Genomic DNA, 18,892 nt, shown 5'->3' with positions numbered 1-18,892 from the left:
TCTGTTGCTGCATGGTCTCTTCCTCACTGTAGCCAACCCATGGTGGTACAGCTGTGTCTGGGAAGGGAACAACAAGAAACCATTTTTAATTCCACCATGTATGTATGTATGTATGTATGTATGTATGTATGTATGGAGAACTATGATCATGTTTACTGGTATATCATCTCAAGATAGTCTGGTTGCCAGTCTGTTTAGCTAAACTTCTACTCTGTGTCATTATCACCAGTATTCCCTGCACATTGATATGGTGCTGGTAATTGGCCTGTAGAGTACATTCTCCCGTGGGTTTTATTTATTGTATTACCTGACCTGACTTGCATCGGTTCTGTTCTCTTTTTTCTTTAAGAATCTATTCTGCATGACACTTTTCTATTTCTTTACCTTGATATTGAATACGGCATTGTTGAGAAAGAGCTTTAAGTAAGCATTTCACTTGACTGTTTACACCTGTTGTGTCCTGTGCTATATTATAGTTTAAAACGAATCATGAAAAACTATTTAGTAAACTGAAATAAAATAATTAGCCAACCCGTTTGAAAACTAAAACTATACTGAAATTATACTTTAAATGGCTGTAGCCATACTGGAGTGGTAAGGCTAAAGCAAATTACTGTAGACGAAAGTCGAGGAGTGAAGTCGGGGGAGGTGCATCTTCGACGCCAAAAGTCAGACACTAATGTGGTTTTCCAACAACAAGGCATGTAGACGCAAGTCGGACAATTTCCCCCCAGAATGACTTGACAAAAGTGATCCGCTCTAACCCGGCCATTGAAATGAGCACGACGGAAGACTGCTCTCACACGGCACCCAGAGTATCTGCGCTTCACACTGCTACAACTGGTAGCTACGGGACCAAAACAGCAGACAAGTTTAACCTCGCTTCAATCTCTCCTGGTTGTTGAAAGAAATTGACCCACTACTACTGTTTACTTTGTGCATCTACGTCAGGGGTGTCAAACTCATTCCATGGAGGGCCTAGTGTCTGCTGGTTTTTGGTTTTTTCCTTTCAATTAAGACCTAGACAACCAGGTGAGGGGAGTTTTTTTACTAAATCCGTGACCATAATTCATCAATCAAGTACAAAGGAGGAGCGAAAACCCGCAGACACTCGGCCCTCCATGTGATGAGTTGGATACATATGACCTACGTCAGGCATTCCCAACGGGTACGCCAAATAAAAACCTGGTTCACATTTTCAAACAGTCAAATGTATTTTTCCAACGGGCTATACATTTGGGTGAGGTTTTTTTCTCGCCTGAGTAGCCTCGTTTCACTGCCAAAAAATTAAATTAAACCATCTAACGTTAGTGTTCAGCGAAATAACAACACAATGTCAAATACAGGTAGACTGTCAAATAATTAACATCCAATCACATTAACCGTTACTCTCTCGCAGGAATTCCACTAACTGTCCTATAAGTAGCTGCTGCTCATTCCGTTTGCTCGAAAATGTTTTGTTAGCCCAGCTAGCACGCGTAACGAGCAGCCGAAGAGCTACTTGGCCCCTTACCCGGGAAGCACGAAACAACAGACAGGGACGTTGGACCATCGAAGAGGCGCAAATATGATGATAACTACATTGATTTGTGGTTCACTTATATTGGGAGAGTGCTTTCCTCAGCCACAGTGTGTTAAATGTGCAAAGTAATGTAAACAAAGCGGTTCCGAACCCTCACCTCTAGCCCGAGGTCCGGGGCTATCACTTGCCGAAGCTGCGAGCGGGAGAGCGATTTCCGCGCGGCAGGGTCGTACAGTAAACACAACTCGATGAAACCTTCACTCTTGCAGACATTTAGAAAACAAACATGACCAATTTGAAAAAATAAGCCACGGGAGTTTTTTAAGCGAGAATTAAGACATGTATAAAAGCAACATATATCATTAATAAGAAGGGGCTAGAAGCGTCTTATATGGTGAGCTACCGAGTGGCTAGGCCAGGCAAGCCCCATACTATTGTGGAGGACTTAATTCTTCCTGCTGCTGCGGATATGGCTGGGGGAAAGGCCAAAAAAACTATACAGACAATGTCTTCAAACAAACACATGTTTCACACGACATCAGTGACATGGCAGGAGATGTTTTGAAACAATTACTGCTTTGCATACAAGCCAGTGAATTCTATGCGTTACAACTGGATGAGTCAACAGACTGGCGGGCCTGGCACAGCCCCTGGTATATGTCCATTACGTTTATGGGGTCAATTAAGGAAAGATCTTCTTCTGCAAACCACGAAACCAGGACAACAGGAGAGGATATTTGTAAAGTACTGGACAGCTTTGTGATATCAAGTGGACTTTGGTGGTCAAGATGTGTTGGCATCTGTACTGATGGCGCAAAAAGCCGTGTCAGGGAGACATAGTGGAGCGTGCAAGCAGTGCTCCCGATGCACTGGCTACACTGCAAAGGGAATGCTTGACCAGCTTGAAATATGTTTTGGACACTACAGTGAAAATGGTTAACTTTGTTAAAGCAAGGCCCCTGAACTCTCGTGATTTTCTGCACTATGCAATGATATGGGCAGCGACCATGCAACGCTTTTACAACATACGCTAGTTATCAAGGGGCAAAGTATTGACACTTTTTTATTTTTTTTTGAGAAAAGCTTAAAATTTTCTTTACTGACCATAATTTTCACTTGTCTGACCGCTTGCATGATGACGAGTTTCTCACACGACTGGCCAATCTGGGTGATGTTTTTCTCACCTGAATGATCTGAATCTAGGATACAGGGACTTTCTGCAATTATATTCAATGTGCGGGACAAAATTGAGGCTATGATTAAGAAGTTGGAGCTCTTCTCTGTCTGCATTAACAAGGACAACACACAGGTCTTTCCATCATTGTATGATTTTTTGTGTGCAAATGAACTCAAGCTTACGGACAATGTTAAATAGCGAAGCACCTGAGTTGGGTGTGCAATTACGCAGGTACTTTCCTGAAACGGATGACACAAACAACTGGATTCGTTATCCCTTTCATGCTCTGCCTCCAGTCCACTTACCGATATCTGAACAAGAGCCTCATCGAAATTGGAACAAGCGGTTCTGTGAAAATTTAATTTAAATCAGAAGCCACTGCCACATTTCTGGATTGGGCTGCGCTCAGAGTATCCTGCCTTGGCAAATCGTGCTGTTATGCTTTTGCAACCACGTACCTATGTGAGAGTGGATCATTGGGCCTCACTAGCATGAAAACTAAATACTGGCACAGACTTTGTGTTGAAAATGATTTAAGACTGAGACTCTCTCCAATACAACCAACATTGCAGAGTTATGTGCATCCTTTCAAGCACACCCTTCTCATTAACCTGTGGTGAGTTATTCACAATTTCGAGAAACAAATAAGGTTTTATATGTAAGATGGTTAAATAAAGAGCAAAATTATTGATTTTTATTATTTGTGCCCTGGTCCTATAAGAGCTCTTTGTCACTTCCCACGAGCCGGTTGTGACAAACTCACTCACACCCATTCTTATGTTTAATAAATGTATCGTATAGTGTGTGTGTGGCAGGCTTACAAATGATGGCAAAAAACAACATTGAGAGTGCGCTGACCCTGGTGCTAGAGGGGTACGCAGCTGGAGGTTGAATGTTTGAAGGGTACGGGACTTTGGGAACACTGATCTACGTCATCTCGCCGAGTCTTCCTTTAAACCTATTATGTGGCAGGAAGTGACATCCCCCAAAAACAAAACAACAACACAAAGACTACTGTCTGTCCCTAACACTAAAACGAAAATAATATGAAAACCAAAATAGAAATATTTTCATAAAACGTTAACCAAATAAAAAAAAATCAAGTGATCTGAAAACTAACAAAATAAACGAAGTCAAATACAAATCTGAAAATGAATAGAAATAGAAAACTAATATAAAAACACTAAACAATAATAACCTTGCTGTGCACGTGACAAATGTTGATTTGAGGACACAGAGTACAAGGAGTGGAAGGTCAGCTAATCTCAAGTGGGTATGATGTTATGTCTCCACACTGACCTGATTTCTTAGCTTTTCTTTTCTTGGACAAATTTGTCCTGTTCTTTTTTTGAAATCCCCCAAAATAGTCTGGAAAACAGAAACACAGGCATGTGAATGTTACAAGCAAAACCTCAAAGCTTCAAGAATCGCGGTTTTGAGCTCACACCAGAGAGGGTGTTATATAGCAACACTAAACATCCTCCTTGTCAAACAGAATTCAGGAAAGTTTAGCATGCCATGCACCTTGTCAAAATTCCATCTATGTTCCCTTCTTCCACGCTCTTCTTGATGGTGTGGTGCAGTCTCTGCCACAGAGTTGGAGATCTTCTTGGTGGCATTGCTGCAAAGTTGAATATTAAGCCTGTATATGTAACAGGGATATAAAACCTGGATCACTTTCTCAGCTTCAGATGGCATTGATGGCAAGTTTTGGCAGGCAAACAATGTATTGTTGTTCTTAGGCCTACATAATCATTTTAGTCTGTTATCACTTTTCACATGAATATAAATTAAAACCATCTATAATCTTCCTTACCACCGAATCCTTTAGCTGCTGAGAAGATGAGTTGGACGGTGTCTCCGTCCTCCTGCCCCAGTTCTTCTGTTGCTGGAGGTTCGTGTTGTTTGTTTACTTCATTTTGGTCTTGAACAATTTTCTCCTCCACAGCAACGTCAGCACTTCGCTCTCCTCTGTCGTCGAATGTGTTCTCTATACCCAGCCACGTTCCCCCCCTTTGAACATTTCGCCGATGTCTTTCGGGTGTAGCTATGTAGAAATCGATTGTAAACTAAGTGCTTATAATTGTACCTTCATGGTTCTGTGTTTACGTCACCAGGAAGCGGTGCTATTCTTGTTCTTTTTCACAATAAATACAAAACCAGCGCATTACTGCCGCCTGCTGTTACATCTGGAAATGTTAGCGATATTGTTACAAAACGATAGATGCTATCAGATCAAATGTTGGATTCGAACAACAGTGTGTTGTTTAAGAAGAAAAAATGGACCGCTTGCCAGAGAATTCTCCAAGCTGTCCCACTGTATTTTTTGTATCTTTATTCACTATTTCTCATTCCACACCAACAGGTGACAGTGATGTCCTTTTCATTGGTTAGTTAGACAGTGATACGAAACAAATGAGAAGTATTGTGCTTTCAACAAAACTGGGAACTCGGAAAAAACGATGTCAAATCAAGAAGTCAGTGATCTTCAGGTCGGGCTTGTTTTTTTTCTCGAGTTCGCCGTTGTCTTAACAGAGATATTAGAGAAAGGATGAGATAGGAATTCCATTGTCAATGAATCAACCAATTTGCGTCACGTTGTCATACTGCGTCACACGGTTGCTGGGCTAATCGTCAGGGTATTAGTCGAGAAACGTACCTATTTTCCTCAAAAAGTACGTAATTCATGATTCCAAAGCTATATGATATTAAGTTAATATTAACAGTTTAATTATCTCACATCTTGGAAAATAGTTGCATGTTATACTTATTTTTGACAAATTCCTGCTAATGTTGGGTTTTTGAGCTAGCGCCCAATAACTCCCATTCACTCTTTAAAGCGAGAACTCTCCTTGATCCAGAATCACCCAGAATGCATCACGCGGCCCATTGACGACGCATGGCAACGAACACATTGGCGTTCATACGGTTTCCCATCTCCTCAAACATGTCTCTGCTTGAACGCTCTGACGTCGGAGATTTCCGAGGTCCGAGCGGCTCAAATAAAATCGTATTATAATTAAAACAAGATGGACCACAGCCTGTCGTTTCAAACGGGAACAAATGACTTAGTGGGCAGAACAAGCAAGGTGGTGGCAGAGCCAAGCACGAGCTAGAGAGAATCTATTTGGCGCGTTCTAGCACGTATTTGCATATACCATTAAGGAACGCCTACTCTGTAAAGTGCATTGCAATAACTCAATTCGCTTCGTACTCCTAAACAACGCCGTTTTTACAACTTTGGCAGAGGTAAAGTCTACAAAAACTTGTCCACTCTATTCGTAACAGATTCTAATTTTGGGAACAGAAAATGTATTGAGATCAAATGTTTAGTCGATTGAGAAAATGTGCAGAATCTCGGCCAAAATCCATCGAGTTTCCATCTTCTCCACTGCGCGGCCACTGGCTTCCTCTCCTACCCACTCACTACCAAATTGGCGTTCACTCCCAGTGAAACGCCCAGGCGGATGCTTCACATTTACACATCCGGTGGAATATCTGTCTCATTGTTCTATCTGTGGCTCAATGGTCCCATTCCCAGTTGTTTAGAACGCGACATGTCTCAAGTGTGTGTTTAAGATTCCAACCGGCGATGTCACGCATCTAAATTTACATTTGTAACGTAACAACAGTGTGGGGTAAGATCCGAAGTGAATACACATGAATAATATATTATTTGACAAGCAGTTTACTGTTTAGAACGATGTAAAAGGAGCTAGCTACTGTACTTGGTGTGTAATAGATTGACCGTTAGCTAGCCAGTTCCTAGCTCGTCAGCAGTCAGGCCAAAAACACTCTTAGTCATTCAGTAGCTAGCTAGATAGATACTGCTTGGTCACTAGCCTTTTTCACTTTTCTGTTCAGTGTCTGTCTGCCAGCCCCCTCCCCAGTGGTGGAAAAAGTACTCAAATTGTCATACTTTAGTAAAGAGTAAAGATACCTAATAGAAAATTACTCAAATTAAAAGTGAAAGTCACCCAGTAAAAATCCACTTGAGTAAAGGTCTAGAAACTATTTGGTTTAAATATACTTAAGTATTAAAAAGTAAATGAATTTCTAAAATATCCTTAAGTATTAAAAGTATAATTCATTTCAAATTCCTATATACTAAGCAAAGCAGACAAACCATTAAAAATATATATTAGATCATCTGATATTTAGTTGTGAGTCCCCAGATCAGAGGCAGTTAGGGATGACCAGGGATGTTCTCTGTTTAGTGAGTCCTCCAGGTCAGAGGCAGTAGGGAATGACCAAGGGATGTCCTGGCTTTGTCCGCTGTTAGTAGCATTTCTAACATTGTCTGTCCACATAGTGCACTTACAGTTTGTGATTTGATTCCATCACTTGGATCTCATCACTGTCGGAGTGCATTGTGTCGATTGTACCTTTTTCAATTTGATTTAAATTCAACACAACTTTATTGATCTGTTATTCCAGGACAGGAGGAACTTCCTGAGAGACCCACCAGCTGGAGTTCAGTTCCAGTTCGACTCTGAGCAGATGTATCCTATCGCCATGGTGATGCTGCAGGAAGATGAGCTACTGAACAGGATGCGCTTCGACCTGGTCCCCAAACAGTCAGCAGACAGCCATTACAAATCCATTATTGCACTTCAACCCAGAGTTATTTACAGATACAGATTGCAGGCATAAAGTTGGCCTGTTGGCTAATGTTGGTTGAAGCCAGTCCTGTCCATTGATAAGCCTCTTAGAACCAGCCAGATTGCTGCGTTCAAGTGAAAAAGAATGGGGAGCTGTCGCTCAATCGGACTGGTTCACAAAGCGTTGACCAGCCATTGAAATTGGAAGAACTGTACACATGTGTTTCCATTCATATCAACTTATAGATGAACCCTTAAGTATATGTGTATGTTACTTACATATTGAATGCTCTGTCTGTTTAGAGTGAAGGAGGATGTGTTCTGGAGGAACTACTTCTACCGTGTGTCCCTGATAAAGCAGTCGGCCCAGCTCACTGCCCTGGCAGCACAGCAGCAGGCTGTAGACAACAGAGAGGAGCAGAAGACCATCAGCCCGGAGGGTGTCAGCCTCACAGGTACTCTAWTCTGTTCTATGGTTGGTCYGAATTCACTTTGTGTGATCCTGACAAGTCCCTACCTAAAAACACTGCATTGGTGTTATGTGCAAAGCAGAGCAATTGGTGAACTACTGTCAAGCAACAGTTTAGAGCCTAACTTCTGTTTCATGTTATTGTTGTTGTTATCATGCAGAAAATACCATCAGACCAAAAACACCTCCAGTATCCATTAGTGACATTCCGAAGAGTGGAGAGGTGAGTCAATGTTTTGTTTTTCTGAAGAAAAGTCAGTCCCTTTGAATAATTCTGTGTACGTCTATATATATATAGACCACTGAAATACTGTGTAAATATCAAGTCAAATGTATGAAAGGGTCTGGATTCTCTTTTAATGTTGTTAAACAGCAGGAGGAAGAGGAGAATGAGATCTCCACCAGCCCTGGGGTCTCCGAGTTTGTGAGCGATGCCTTTGACTCCTGTAACATCGACCATGAAGACCTGAGGAAAGAGATGGAACAGCTGGTGCTGGACAAGAAGGAGGACGCTGCAACTCCAGAGGGTCAGTTCTAGAACTATTAGATCATATCTAGAGTAACAAACAACCAGCAAGAACTCCAGAGGGACAGTTCTAGAACTATTAGATCTTATCTAGAGTAACAAACAACCAGCAAGAACTCCAGAGGGACAGTTCTAGAACTATTAGATCTTATCTAGAGTAACAAACAACCAGCAAGAACTCCAGAGGGACAGTTCTAGAACTATTAGATCTATCTAGAGTAACAAACAACCAGCAAGAACTCAAGAGGGACAGTTCTAGAACTATTAGATCATATCTAGAGTAACAAACACACCGCAAGAACTCCAGAGGGTCAGTTCTAGAACTATTAGATCATATCTAGAGTAACAAACAACCAGCAAGAACTCCAGAGGGCTAGTTCTAGAACTATTAGATCATATCTAGAGTAACAAACAACCAGCAAGAACTCCAGAGGGACAGTTCTAGAACTATTAGATCATATCTAGAGTAACAAGCAACCAGCAAGAACTCCAGAGGGCTAGTTCTAGAACTATTAGATCATATCTAGAGTACACAACCAGCAAGAACTCCAGAGGGAGTTCTAGAACTATTAGATCTTATCTAGAGTAACAAACAACCAGCAAGAACTCCAGAGGGTCAGTTCTAGAACTATTAGATCATATCTAGAGTAACAAACAGCCAGCAAGAACTCCAGAGGACAGTTCTAGAACTATTAGATCTTATCTAGAGTAACAAACAACAGCAAGAACTCCAGAGGGACAGTTCTAGAACTATTAGATCTTATCTAGAGTAACAAACAACCAGCAAGAAATCCAGAGTTCTATTGGTTGATTTCACTGGAACCTGGAAAGGGCTTAGATTTAATATATAATGGCTCAGGTGGTAGAGCTGGATGTTGCATTAGAGGAGAGTGAATGACATGTTTAGTTTATTTCTCTTCAGTCTGTAGCATTGCTCTCATAATGCTGTTATTTGTTCAGATGAGGCAGCGGACTGGGAGAAGGAACTCCAGGCAGAGTTACAGGAGTATGAGGTAGTGACGGAGGCAGACAACAAAGATGACAACTGGGATAAAGAGATCGAGAAGATGCTTCAGTCGGACGAGTAGAGTGATGTTCAGTCTAGTATCTCTGATATGAGAGAGAGCACCATGAAGGATCAGAAACCATGACAGTGTCTTAGTCTAGACCATAGAAATAGAATGGTATAGAAATGAAGGGAACCGCTGCATACAAACCATAAACTGTTTGTTTCAGCACACTCTAGAATGGGAACATCTATGGGGTATATTCTGATCTGGTGGTGGTCAGGTGTTGAAATACTGTATAATATACATTTTCTGTCTGTACAGTTTAGTGGCTGGCTGACATTTTAGCTGTGAACGTTTATGGGCGAGGAGGCAACTGACATATTGCATATTGTTATTTTTTCTCTATTCTGTTATTTTCTTTTTCTGGAATTCTTTCACAGTTGGGATGTGTACATCTATCCAAAAAATACTTGTTTCTGTGCTACTCAAATCCTGTCTTCAGTTTTTCCCTAATAAATATACTTCTTTCCTATTGTCTAAATGTATTTTCATAATGAAAAATACAGACAGATTGTTATATCTTAAGGGCTGTATAGGGAAGGGTTTTGTTTTGGTCTTGTTTATGCAACATGACAATAGGGTCAAGCAGCCCCTCCCCGTCATTATATATTGCGTCACATCATAGCGACACACTCCGATGCCAGAGACAGGGTCGATTTAAACAGTAAAAACAAACAGGTACAGTGTTGTACTTTTACGCCCTTTTCTGTGTTTCACTGACCCTACACAAATTATGTCTGAATTTGTAAATGATTGTAACATGTTACAGTCAAACAAAAGAGAACGCCAAGTGTTAAAACATGTTTTATTTACTAAGGAAGTCCATAGCATAGTTTGCCAGTGACAGGTTGTTAGCATAGCATAAGTTAGCACAGTGTGGACTCACGCACCTGCCAAACKCAAACAGTTTGCTAATWATTGCTWGYTGGTATTTGCTTTCTATACTYCGTTCAATAATCCATACATCAARCAATACTTGATAGTAACACTTTAGTCCACAATTMTTGTTGAGTTGAATGTCAACGTTGGATTTGTTACTCAGCTAACAGGCTAACCTACAGCTAGCTCGTGTCAAAGCTAGCTAGCCTAGCGTACCAAAGGTTACTGTGACTAACGTTATAGCTATGCTAACTAGATTATTTAGATATGTGGCTCGCTAGCTACATCCATTTAGCGTTAGCGTAGCTGATACATGGCGCAATGTTTTACTTTCAGAATAGCTATTAGCTAGGTAGGTAAAGTCACTTGAAATAGTTTGGAGGTTATTTGCTAACACTAATTGGCTAGCTAGTGCCTGCTAATAATACATCAAAACTAGCCAACGTTAGGTAGCTAGTTCTCTTGCCACCACTGTGTGGCAAGTTTACTTGTTTTGGTGTCTTCAAATTGATTGAACTAACGTACGAGTGTAACTGCAACAGCGGTGTTTAGGCTACATCCTTCACTTGTGTTCAGTCGGATAATTATTTTATCTTCAGTGTCCGGGTTATTTAGGCAGTTAACTAAATCAAGGGAATTGAGGGGTTCCTGTGCTGATTTACATGGCGAGTCCTTCTGTTGGTGCTGTTAGGTCTAGCACGTGGTAATCCTCAGCTATCTTCTTTAAGGATTCAATCCCTTCTTGATTGTTGAGGGAACTGTGGTCCAGTGTTTCATTAATATATTAATAACTATAGTTACCARTACTGCCAATGCTACCCTAGTTATTAGAATGATCTGAACTTCGTGACCCTTGGCCAGATCAGAGTTAAGGGTGAGGACCTGTCTTGCCCTGCTAGAGTTGGTAGAGTGAGTCCGGACCAGAGATGTAAAATGGAGGACAGCATGTGGTTGCTAACTTGCTTGGTTGCTTAACTTGCTCTCTCATTACTATCAATGTTTACAAGTGTTGTTGAAGCTATTGAATAAGTTACACACCACTGACAAGATCAGTGAATGATCAAGTATGAACCGTTCTGTTAACAAATTGAATCAATGCTTCTCCACATGGTCAGGTGTACTCAAATAGTCAGGTGGATAGACCACCGCTATTTCACTGAGTTAACTTTTCCTCTTTTCCAGTTTGGGACCAATATCATGGAGGCCACAGGGTTCTGTGGAATGGAGGTGGCGACTCGGGGGCTAGTGGGGGGATCTGGCAGCAGCTCCCCTCCAGAGCTGGACAGCCCAGGTAGCCAGGAGCACCTGGGGCTGTTTGAGCTGGTCAGTAGTTGCTGCAGTGAGGAGGTGAGAGGGGAGACTCCAGGGAGAGAGGACTGCCCCCTGGACCCCAACAATGCTGAGCTGGACCCAGGCGGTGGTGGTGGCAAGATCAAGGACCAAAAGGGATTGGGTAGGTTAACACGAGACTGTTGTTGCCTGTCTAAAGCGTGTGAGGTAATATATGGAAACCACTGCATGCTGTATGGTGATTTTAGCCAAGTTATTGGAATGTCCCTTCCTCTTCAACGATGACAAGTGGCTGATCTCTTCACTTGTGTTGTTTTGTAACAGGAAAAGAGGTTCTCCTACTGATGCAAGCCCTGACCACACTAGCCTCCCCAGAGGAGAAGCTGGCCGCTTTGTGCAAGAAGTATGCTGATTCGGTAAGAGTTGGAAGGCTCCACATGTCTATGCTGCTTTAAGGGATTATTTTCATGTAAGACTTAACAGTATTTCATAAATTGCAGTGGGCCACTGCTAGTTGATCAGCTAACATGTTCATCCCTGTTTGTGTTTTGAGTTTGTATGCCCCGGGTTGTATTTATTAGGGCACACCGTAGCAAAACTATTTTGCAGCGGAAAGCAAAACGGAATTTCTAATTACACCAATTCATTTCGTTTTCTTCCATTTCATGCCTAATGAACACTAACCAGGTCTCATTTGAATCCCTGTTCAAATGGTGTTTTGAGTATTACTACGCCTTTGTGTCCTGTGACAGCTTGATTGATTGATTGCTCCAGTTTCAACTGTTCTGCCTGCGGCTATGGAACCCTGACCTGTTCACCGGACGTGCTACCTGTCCCGACCTGCTGTTTTCAACTCTCTAGAGACCGCAGGAGCGGTAGAGATACTCTTAATGATCGGCTATGAAAAGCCAACTGACATTTACTCCTGAGGTGCTGACTTGCTGCACCCTCGAAACTACTGTGATTATTATTATTTGACCATGCTGGTCATTTATGAACATTTGAACATCTTGGCCATGTTCTGTTATAATCTCCACCCGGCACAGCCAGAAGAGGACTGGCCCACCTCATAGCCTGGTTCCTCTCTAGGTTTCTTCCTAGGTTTTGGCCTTTCTAGGGAGTTTTTCCTAGCCACCGTGCTTCTACCCCTGCATTGCTTGCTGTTTGGGGTTTTAGGCTGGATTTCTGTACAGCACTTTGAGATATCAGCTGATGTAAGAAGGGCTATATAAATACATTTGATTTGATGATTGACAGCTGGAGGAGAGCCGCAGTATACAGAAGCAGGTGAAGGTGCTGCAGAAGAAGCAGTCCCAGATGGTCAAAGAGAAGATCCACCTGCAGAGTGAACACAGCAAGGCCATCCTGGCACGCAGCAAGCTGGAGAGCCCTCTGTAAGGGAACTGCAGAGACACAACAAAACCCTCAAGGTAGGTAGTGAGGAGAGTCTGTCACACAGCAAGTCAGTTAGTGGCTACTGTAAGCCGTGTACTCATTGAACTACATATAGAATCATAGGATCTCTATGCTTGTATCAAATCACATTTTATTCATCACATGCTCTGAATACAACTGGTGTAGACTTTACAGTGAAATGCTTGCTTACGGACCTTTCCCAACGATGCAGAGTTGCAAAAATAAAATGGTAACTAACACGAGGATATGATAGAATCCACAAGAATGGAGCTACATACAGGGAGTACCAGTACCTTTCAGGGTTGGGTTCAATTTAGGTTAAAATTCAGTCAATTCCGGAAGTGAAAACTCTTCATAGAAAATATTTTTTATTCATGAATTAAATTTCAATAGAATTCATGAATTGAAAACAGAATTGACCCCATCCCTGTTACCATTTTTTTMGCCGAATTGAACGTTTTGCCGTATKCCATGTCAGGATGACAACACGCAACGGTCCAGAGAGTATGAGGAGCGTCGTAAGGAGGCCACCCTTCACTTCCAGATGACGCTGAACCAGATCGAGGTGCAGATGGAACAGCACAACTCTCACAACTCCAAGCTGCGCCAGGAGAACATGGAGCTGGCACASAAACTGAAGAAAGTCATCAAACAGTACGAGCTCAGGGAGGAGGTAGGAGGACGGGACGGGTACCTCTTTCTACCCTCTGTCTTTTCACATGCACACATTCTCTCTTCCTCCCATTCTGTTTCTCTCTCCCCCTTCTGTCTCTTTAGTCAGGTGCCTATGGCAGGACCTACAACATGTAGGAGCAGTCTGATTGGTACTTTGATTAGAGGATTACTCCATGGGAGTGGGATTTAGTTTGGAATTGCCCCGATGGATCTTTAGTCAGGTGCCTATGGCAGGACCTACAACATGTAGGAGCAGTCTGATTGGTACTTTGATTAGAGGATTACTCCAAGGGAGTGGGATTTAGTTTGGAATTGCCCCGATGGATCTTTAGTCAGGTGCCTATGGCAGGACCTACAACATGTAGCAGCAGTCTGATTGGTACTTTGATTAGAGGATTACTCCACGGGAGTGGGATTTAGTTTGGAATTGCCCCGATGGATCTTTAGTCAGGTGCCTATGGCAGGACCTACAACATGTAGCAGCAGTCTGATTGGTACTTTGATTAGACGATTACTCCAAGGGAGTGGGATTTAGTTTGGAATTGCCCCGATGGATCTTTAGTCAGGTGCCTATGGCAGGACCTACAACATGTAGGAGCAGTCTGATTGGTACTTTGATTAGAGGATTACTCCATGGGAGTGGGATTTAGTTTGGAATTGCCCCGATGGATCTTTAGTCAGGTGCCTATGGCAGGACCTACAACATGTAGCAGCAGTCTGATTGGTACTTTGATTAGACGATTACTCCAAGGGAGTGGGATTTAGTTTGGAATTGCCCCGATGGATCTTTTTTACTAGGTTTTTTTTCAGCATGTTAAATGCATTTAAGAGCCTCTGGAAATCTCTTTGTTTTTTGATTAATATTTTTTAAATAATATTTTTTTTTTACCCCCTTTTTCTCCCAATTTCGTGGTATCCAATTGTTAGTAGTTACTATCTTGTCTCATCGCTACAACTCCCGTACGGGCTCGGGAGAGACGAAGGTCGAAAGCCATGCGTCCTCCGAAACACAACCCAACCAAGCCGCACTGCTTCTTAACACAGCGGCGCCTCCAACCCGGAAGCCAGCCGCACCAATGTGTCGGAGGAAACACCGTGCACCTGGCGACCTTGGTTAGCGCGCACTGCGCCCGGCCCGGGAGTCGCTGGAGCGCGATGAGACAAGGATATCCCTACCGGCCAAACCCTCCCTAACCCGGACGACGCTAGGCAATTGTGCGTCGCCCGACGAACCTCCCGGTCGCGGCGGCTGCGACAGAGCCTGGGCGCGAACCCAGAGTCTCTGGTGGCACAGCTAGCGCTGCGATGCAGTGGCCTAGACCACTGCACCACCCAGGAGGCTCCGCCTCTGGACATCTGACGCATGGAGAAAGTTCCATCTAGCTTTATCTCTTGTCTGTCTGTCTGTCTGTTCCCAGCACATTGACATGGTGTTCTGTCTGTCTGTCGTCCCAGCACATTGACAAGGTGTCCTGTCCTGTCTGTCTGTCTGTTCCCAGCACATTGACCAGGTGTTCTGTCCTGTCTGTCTGTCCCAGCACATTGACAAGGTGTCCTGTCCTGTCTGTCTGTTCCCAGCACATTGACAGGGGTGTCCTGTCCTGTCTGTCTGTTCCCAGCACATTGACAAGGTGTCCTGTCCTGTCTGTCTGTCCCAGCACATTGACAAGGTGTCCTGTCCTGTCTGTCTGTTCCCAGCACAATTGACAAGGTGTCCTGTCTGTCTGTTCCCAGCCCATTGACAAGGTGTTCAAGCACAAGGAGAAGCAGCAGCAGTTGGTGGATGCCAAGCTCCAGAGGACAGCTGAGCTGATGAGAGAGTTGGAGGGGAAGCAGCAGAGAGAGAGAGACTTTGTGAGTCCCACTGCCATGTGTTATTATTCTGATCATGCTCTAGCTAGCTACAATTAACTGGAGGGCTGTGTTCCATAGGGCACAAACTGAAAACAGTTTTCAATTGCAACTTAAAATGATGTGCAGGTGCCTAATGAACACAACCCAGGACACAATTTGTTTTCTCTGTATAACTGGAAGTGAGTGACGGTTGTCTGTTTGCATTGACTCATTGATTGTATTGGTTGTCTGTTTGCATTGACTCATTGATTGTATTGGGTTGTCGGATTGTATTGTTGTCTGATTGCATTTACTCATTGATTGTATTGGTTGTCTGATTGTATTGGTTGTCTGTTTGCATTGACTCATTGATTGTATTGGTTGTCTGTTTGCATTGACTCATTGATTGTATTGGTTGTCTGTTTGCATTGACTCATTGATTGTATTGGTTGTCTGATTGTATTGGTGTCTGTTTGCATTGACTCATTGATTGTATTGGTTGTCTGATTGTTTGGTTGTCTGTTGCATTGACTCATTGTATGTATTGGTTGTCTGTTTGCATTGACTCATTGATTGTATTGGTTGTCTGTTTGCATTGACTCATTGATTGTATTGGTTGTCTGTTTGTCAGAAGTTGTGACCATTTCCGTCTCCTGTTCAGCTCCTGAAAGACGCCACAGAGTGGAGACATGAGTGTGAGCTGTTGAAGGAACAGGAGACTCAGCTCAAACAGCAGGTAACTAGCTGCCTTTTCCTTCCCTGTTCTGCCAGTCAGTTTATATGGATGGTGACTGTATGTTAATGTGTGTGTATATATATGGATGGTGACTGTATGTGTGTATATATATGGATGGTGACTGTATGTGAATGTGTATATACAGTTAAGTCGGAAGTTTACATACACCTTAGCCAAATACATTTAAACTCGTTTTTCACAATTCTGACATTTAATCCTAGTAAAAATTCCCGTTTTAGGTCAGTTAGGATCACCACTTTATTTTAAGAATGTGGAATGTCAGAATAATAGTAGAGAGAATTATTTATTTCAGCATTTTTTTCATCTCATTCCCAGTGGGTCAGAAGTTTACATTACACTCAATTAGTATTTGGAAGCATTGCCTTTAAATTGTTTACTTGGGTCAAATGCTTCAGGTAGCCTTCCACAAGCTTCCCACATAAGTTGGGTGAATTTTGCCGTTCCTCCTAACAGGCTGGGTAACTGAGTCAGGTTTGTAGGCCTCCTTGCTCGCACACGCTTTTTCAGTTCTGCCCACACATTTTTCTATAGGATTGAGGTCAGGGCTTTGTGATGGCCACTCTAATACCTTGACTTTGTTGTCCTTAAGCCATTTTGCCACAACATTGGAAGTATGCTTTGGGTCATTGTCCATTTGGAAGACCCATTTGCGACCAAGCTTTAACTTCCTGACTGATGTCTTGAGATGTTGCTTCAATATATACACATAGTTTTCCCTCCATGATTCCATCTATTTTGTGAAGTGCACCAGTCCCTCCTGCAGCAAAGCACCCACAACATGATGCTGCCACCCATGCTTCACGATTGGGATGGTGTTCTCGGGGATGGGTGGTTCTCCTTTGCTGCTCTGGATTGATTTGCACTTTTCGCACCAAAGTACGTTCATCTCTAGGAGACAGAACATTCTCCTTCCTGAGCGGTATGACGGCTGCCTGGTCCCATGGTGTTTATACTTGCGTACATTTTTTTTGTACAGATGAACGTGGTACCTTCAGCGTTTGGAAATTGTTCCCAAGGATGAACCAGACTTTTCTGAGGTCTTGGCTGATTTTTTTGATTTTCCCATGATGTCAAGCAAAGAGGCACTGAGTTTGAAGGTAGGCCTTGAAATACATCCACAGGTACACCTCCAATTGACTCATGATGTCAGTTAGCCCTATCAGAAGCTTAACAAGCCATGACATTTTCTGGAATTTTCCAAGCTGTTTAAAGGCACAGTCAACTGTTATGTAAACTTCTGCCACTGGAATTGTGATACAGTGAATTATAAGTGAAATAATCTGTCTGTAAACAATTGTTGAAAAAATGACTTGTCATGCACAAAATAGATGTCTAACCGACTTGCCAAAACTATAGTTTGTTCACAAGAAATTTGTGGAGTGGTTGAAAAAACAGTTTTAATGACTCCAACTAAGTGTATGTAAACTTCCGACTTACCTGTACGTGTAATGTGTGTGTGTGTGTATATATATATATGGAGGGTGACTGTATGTGAATGTGTGTTTTTGGAGGGTGACTGAATGTGTGTGTGTATATGAAGGGGATTGTATATTGTCTTTATATATTGAGGGTGACTGTATATTAATGGTGTATATATATGGAGGATGACTGTATATTAATGTGTGTTTATGTGGAGGGTGACTGTATGTTAATGTGTGTGTGATATATGGAGGGTGGATGTGTGTGTAGTATATGGAGGGTGATGTATGTTAATGTGTATAATATAGGAGGGTGACTTATGTTAATGTGTGTGTGTGTTATATATGGAGGGTGACTATGTTTGTGTGTGTGTTTATATATGGAGGGTGACTGTATATTGTGTGTTATGTGGAGGGTGACTGTTGTGTGTGTGTAGTAATATTATGGATGGGGTAATGTTATATGTGGAGTGTGACTGTATGTTAATGTGTAAATATATGGAGGTTGACTATGATTAAATGTGTGTGTTGTGTATATATATATATCTGTGTTCATGTGAGGGGTGACTGTTGTTGGTGTGTGTGTGTGTGGTGTGTGTGTGTGTGTGTGGGTTGTGTGTGGTGTATATATAATTGAGGGTGACTGTATGTTAATGTGTGTATATGTGGAAGGGTGACTATGTTAATTGTGTGTATAAGTGATATGGAGTGCGGAGTGCTGTGACTGTTATGTGTGATGATAATGTAATGGATGGTGTGACTGATATATGTTGAGAGTGCGTGATGTACATATGTGGAGGGTGACTGTACTGTTAATGTGTGTATATATCGCGAGGGTGACTGTATGTTCCGTTGTGTATATATGGAGGGTGACTAATGTTAAGTGTGTGAGTATATATGGAGGGTGACTGTATGGTTTGGGTGTGTGGTGTTGTGTCGTGTGTGATATATATGGAAGGTGACTGTGTGTCATATATGGAGGGTGATGTATGTTAAATGTGTGTATATACTGGAGGGTGACTGTATGTTAATGTGTTGTATATATGGACTGTGTGACTATGTTAGATGTGTATATTATGGAGGGTTGACTATGTAATTGTATATATATGGAGAGGGTGACTGTATGTTCGTGTGGAGGGTGACTGCTCACAAAAAATAAAGCGGAACACTTAAACAACCGAAATGTAACTCCACAGTCAATCACACTTCTGTGAAATCAAACTGTCCACTTAGGTAAGACAACTGATTGAAATAAATTT

The 18,892-nt window shown here is 42.3% G+C and overlaps 2 protein-coding genes and 1 long non-coding RNA gene across 3 annotated transcripts in view; 2 read left to right on the top strand and 1 right to left on the bottom strand.

Annotated features, from left to right (window-relative positions):
- On the bottom strand, positions 1–5,979 carry LOC112078333 (uncharacterized). The gene is made up of 4 exons (XR_002895656.2): positions 4,516–5,979; positions 4,224–4,341; positions 3,999–4,067; positions 1–57 (listed from the first exon to the last, which is right to left on the bottom strand). It is a non-coding gene; the product is annotated as an uncharacterized lncRNA (long non-coding RNA).
- A 277-nt stretch (positions 5,980–6,256) lies between these two features.
- syap1 (synapse associated protein 1) lies at positions 6,257–9,835 on the top strand. The gene is made up of 7 exons (XM_024144610.2): positions 6,257–6,267; positions 6,955–6,976; positions 7,137–7,276; positions 7,604–7,755; positions 7,931–7,992; positions 8,143–8,296; positions 9,256–9,835. Exons 1-7 carry the CDS (start codon positions 6,257–6,259, stop codon positions 9,381–9,383), a joined length of 669 nt encoding a protein of 222 aa, XP_024000378.2. The 3' UTR covers positions 9,384–9,835.
- A 107-nt stretch (positions 9,836–9,942) lies between these two features.
- txlng (taxilin gamma) overlaps positions 9,943–18,892 on the top strand; it is a 22,639-nt gene continuing 13,689 nt past the window's right edge. The window contains 8 exon segments of the mRNA XM_070442022.1: positions 9,943–10,043; positions 11,427–11,697; positions 11,859–11,950; positions 12,792–12,923; positions 12,926–12,964; positions 13,429–13,623; positions 15,360–15,479; positions 16,120–16,194. Of these exon segments, the coding sequence (XP_070298123.1) occupies positions 11,442–11,697; positions 11,859–11,950; positions 12,792–12,923; positions 12,926–12,964; positions 13,429–13,623; positions 15,360–15,479; positions 16,120–16,194 (909 nt within the window). The 5' untranslated portion in view covers positions 9,943–10,043; positions 11,427–11,441.

This window comes from Salvelinus sp. IW2-2015, unplaced genomic scaffold (genome assembly GCF_002910315.2).
Source record: "Salvelinus sp. IW2-2015 unplaced genomic scaffold, ASM291031v2 Un_scaffold5551, whole genome shotgun sequence".
Lineage (NCBI taxonomy): Eukaryota > Metazoa > Chordata > Actinopteri > Salmoniformes > Salmonidae > Salvelinus > Salvelinus sp. IW2-2015.
This window is presented reverse-complemented; position numbering and strand designations above follow the sequence as displayed.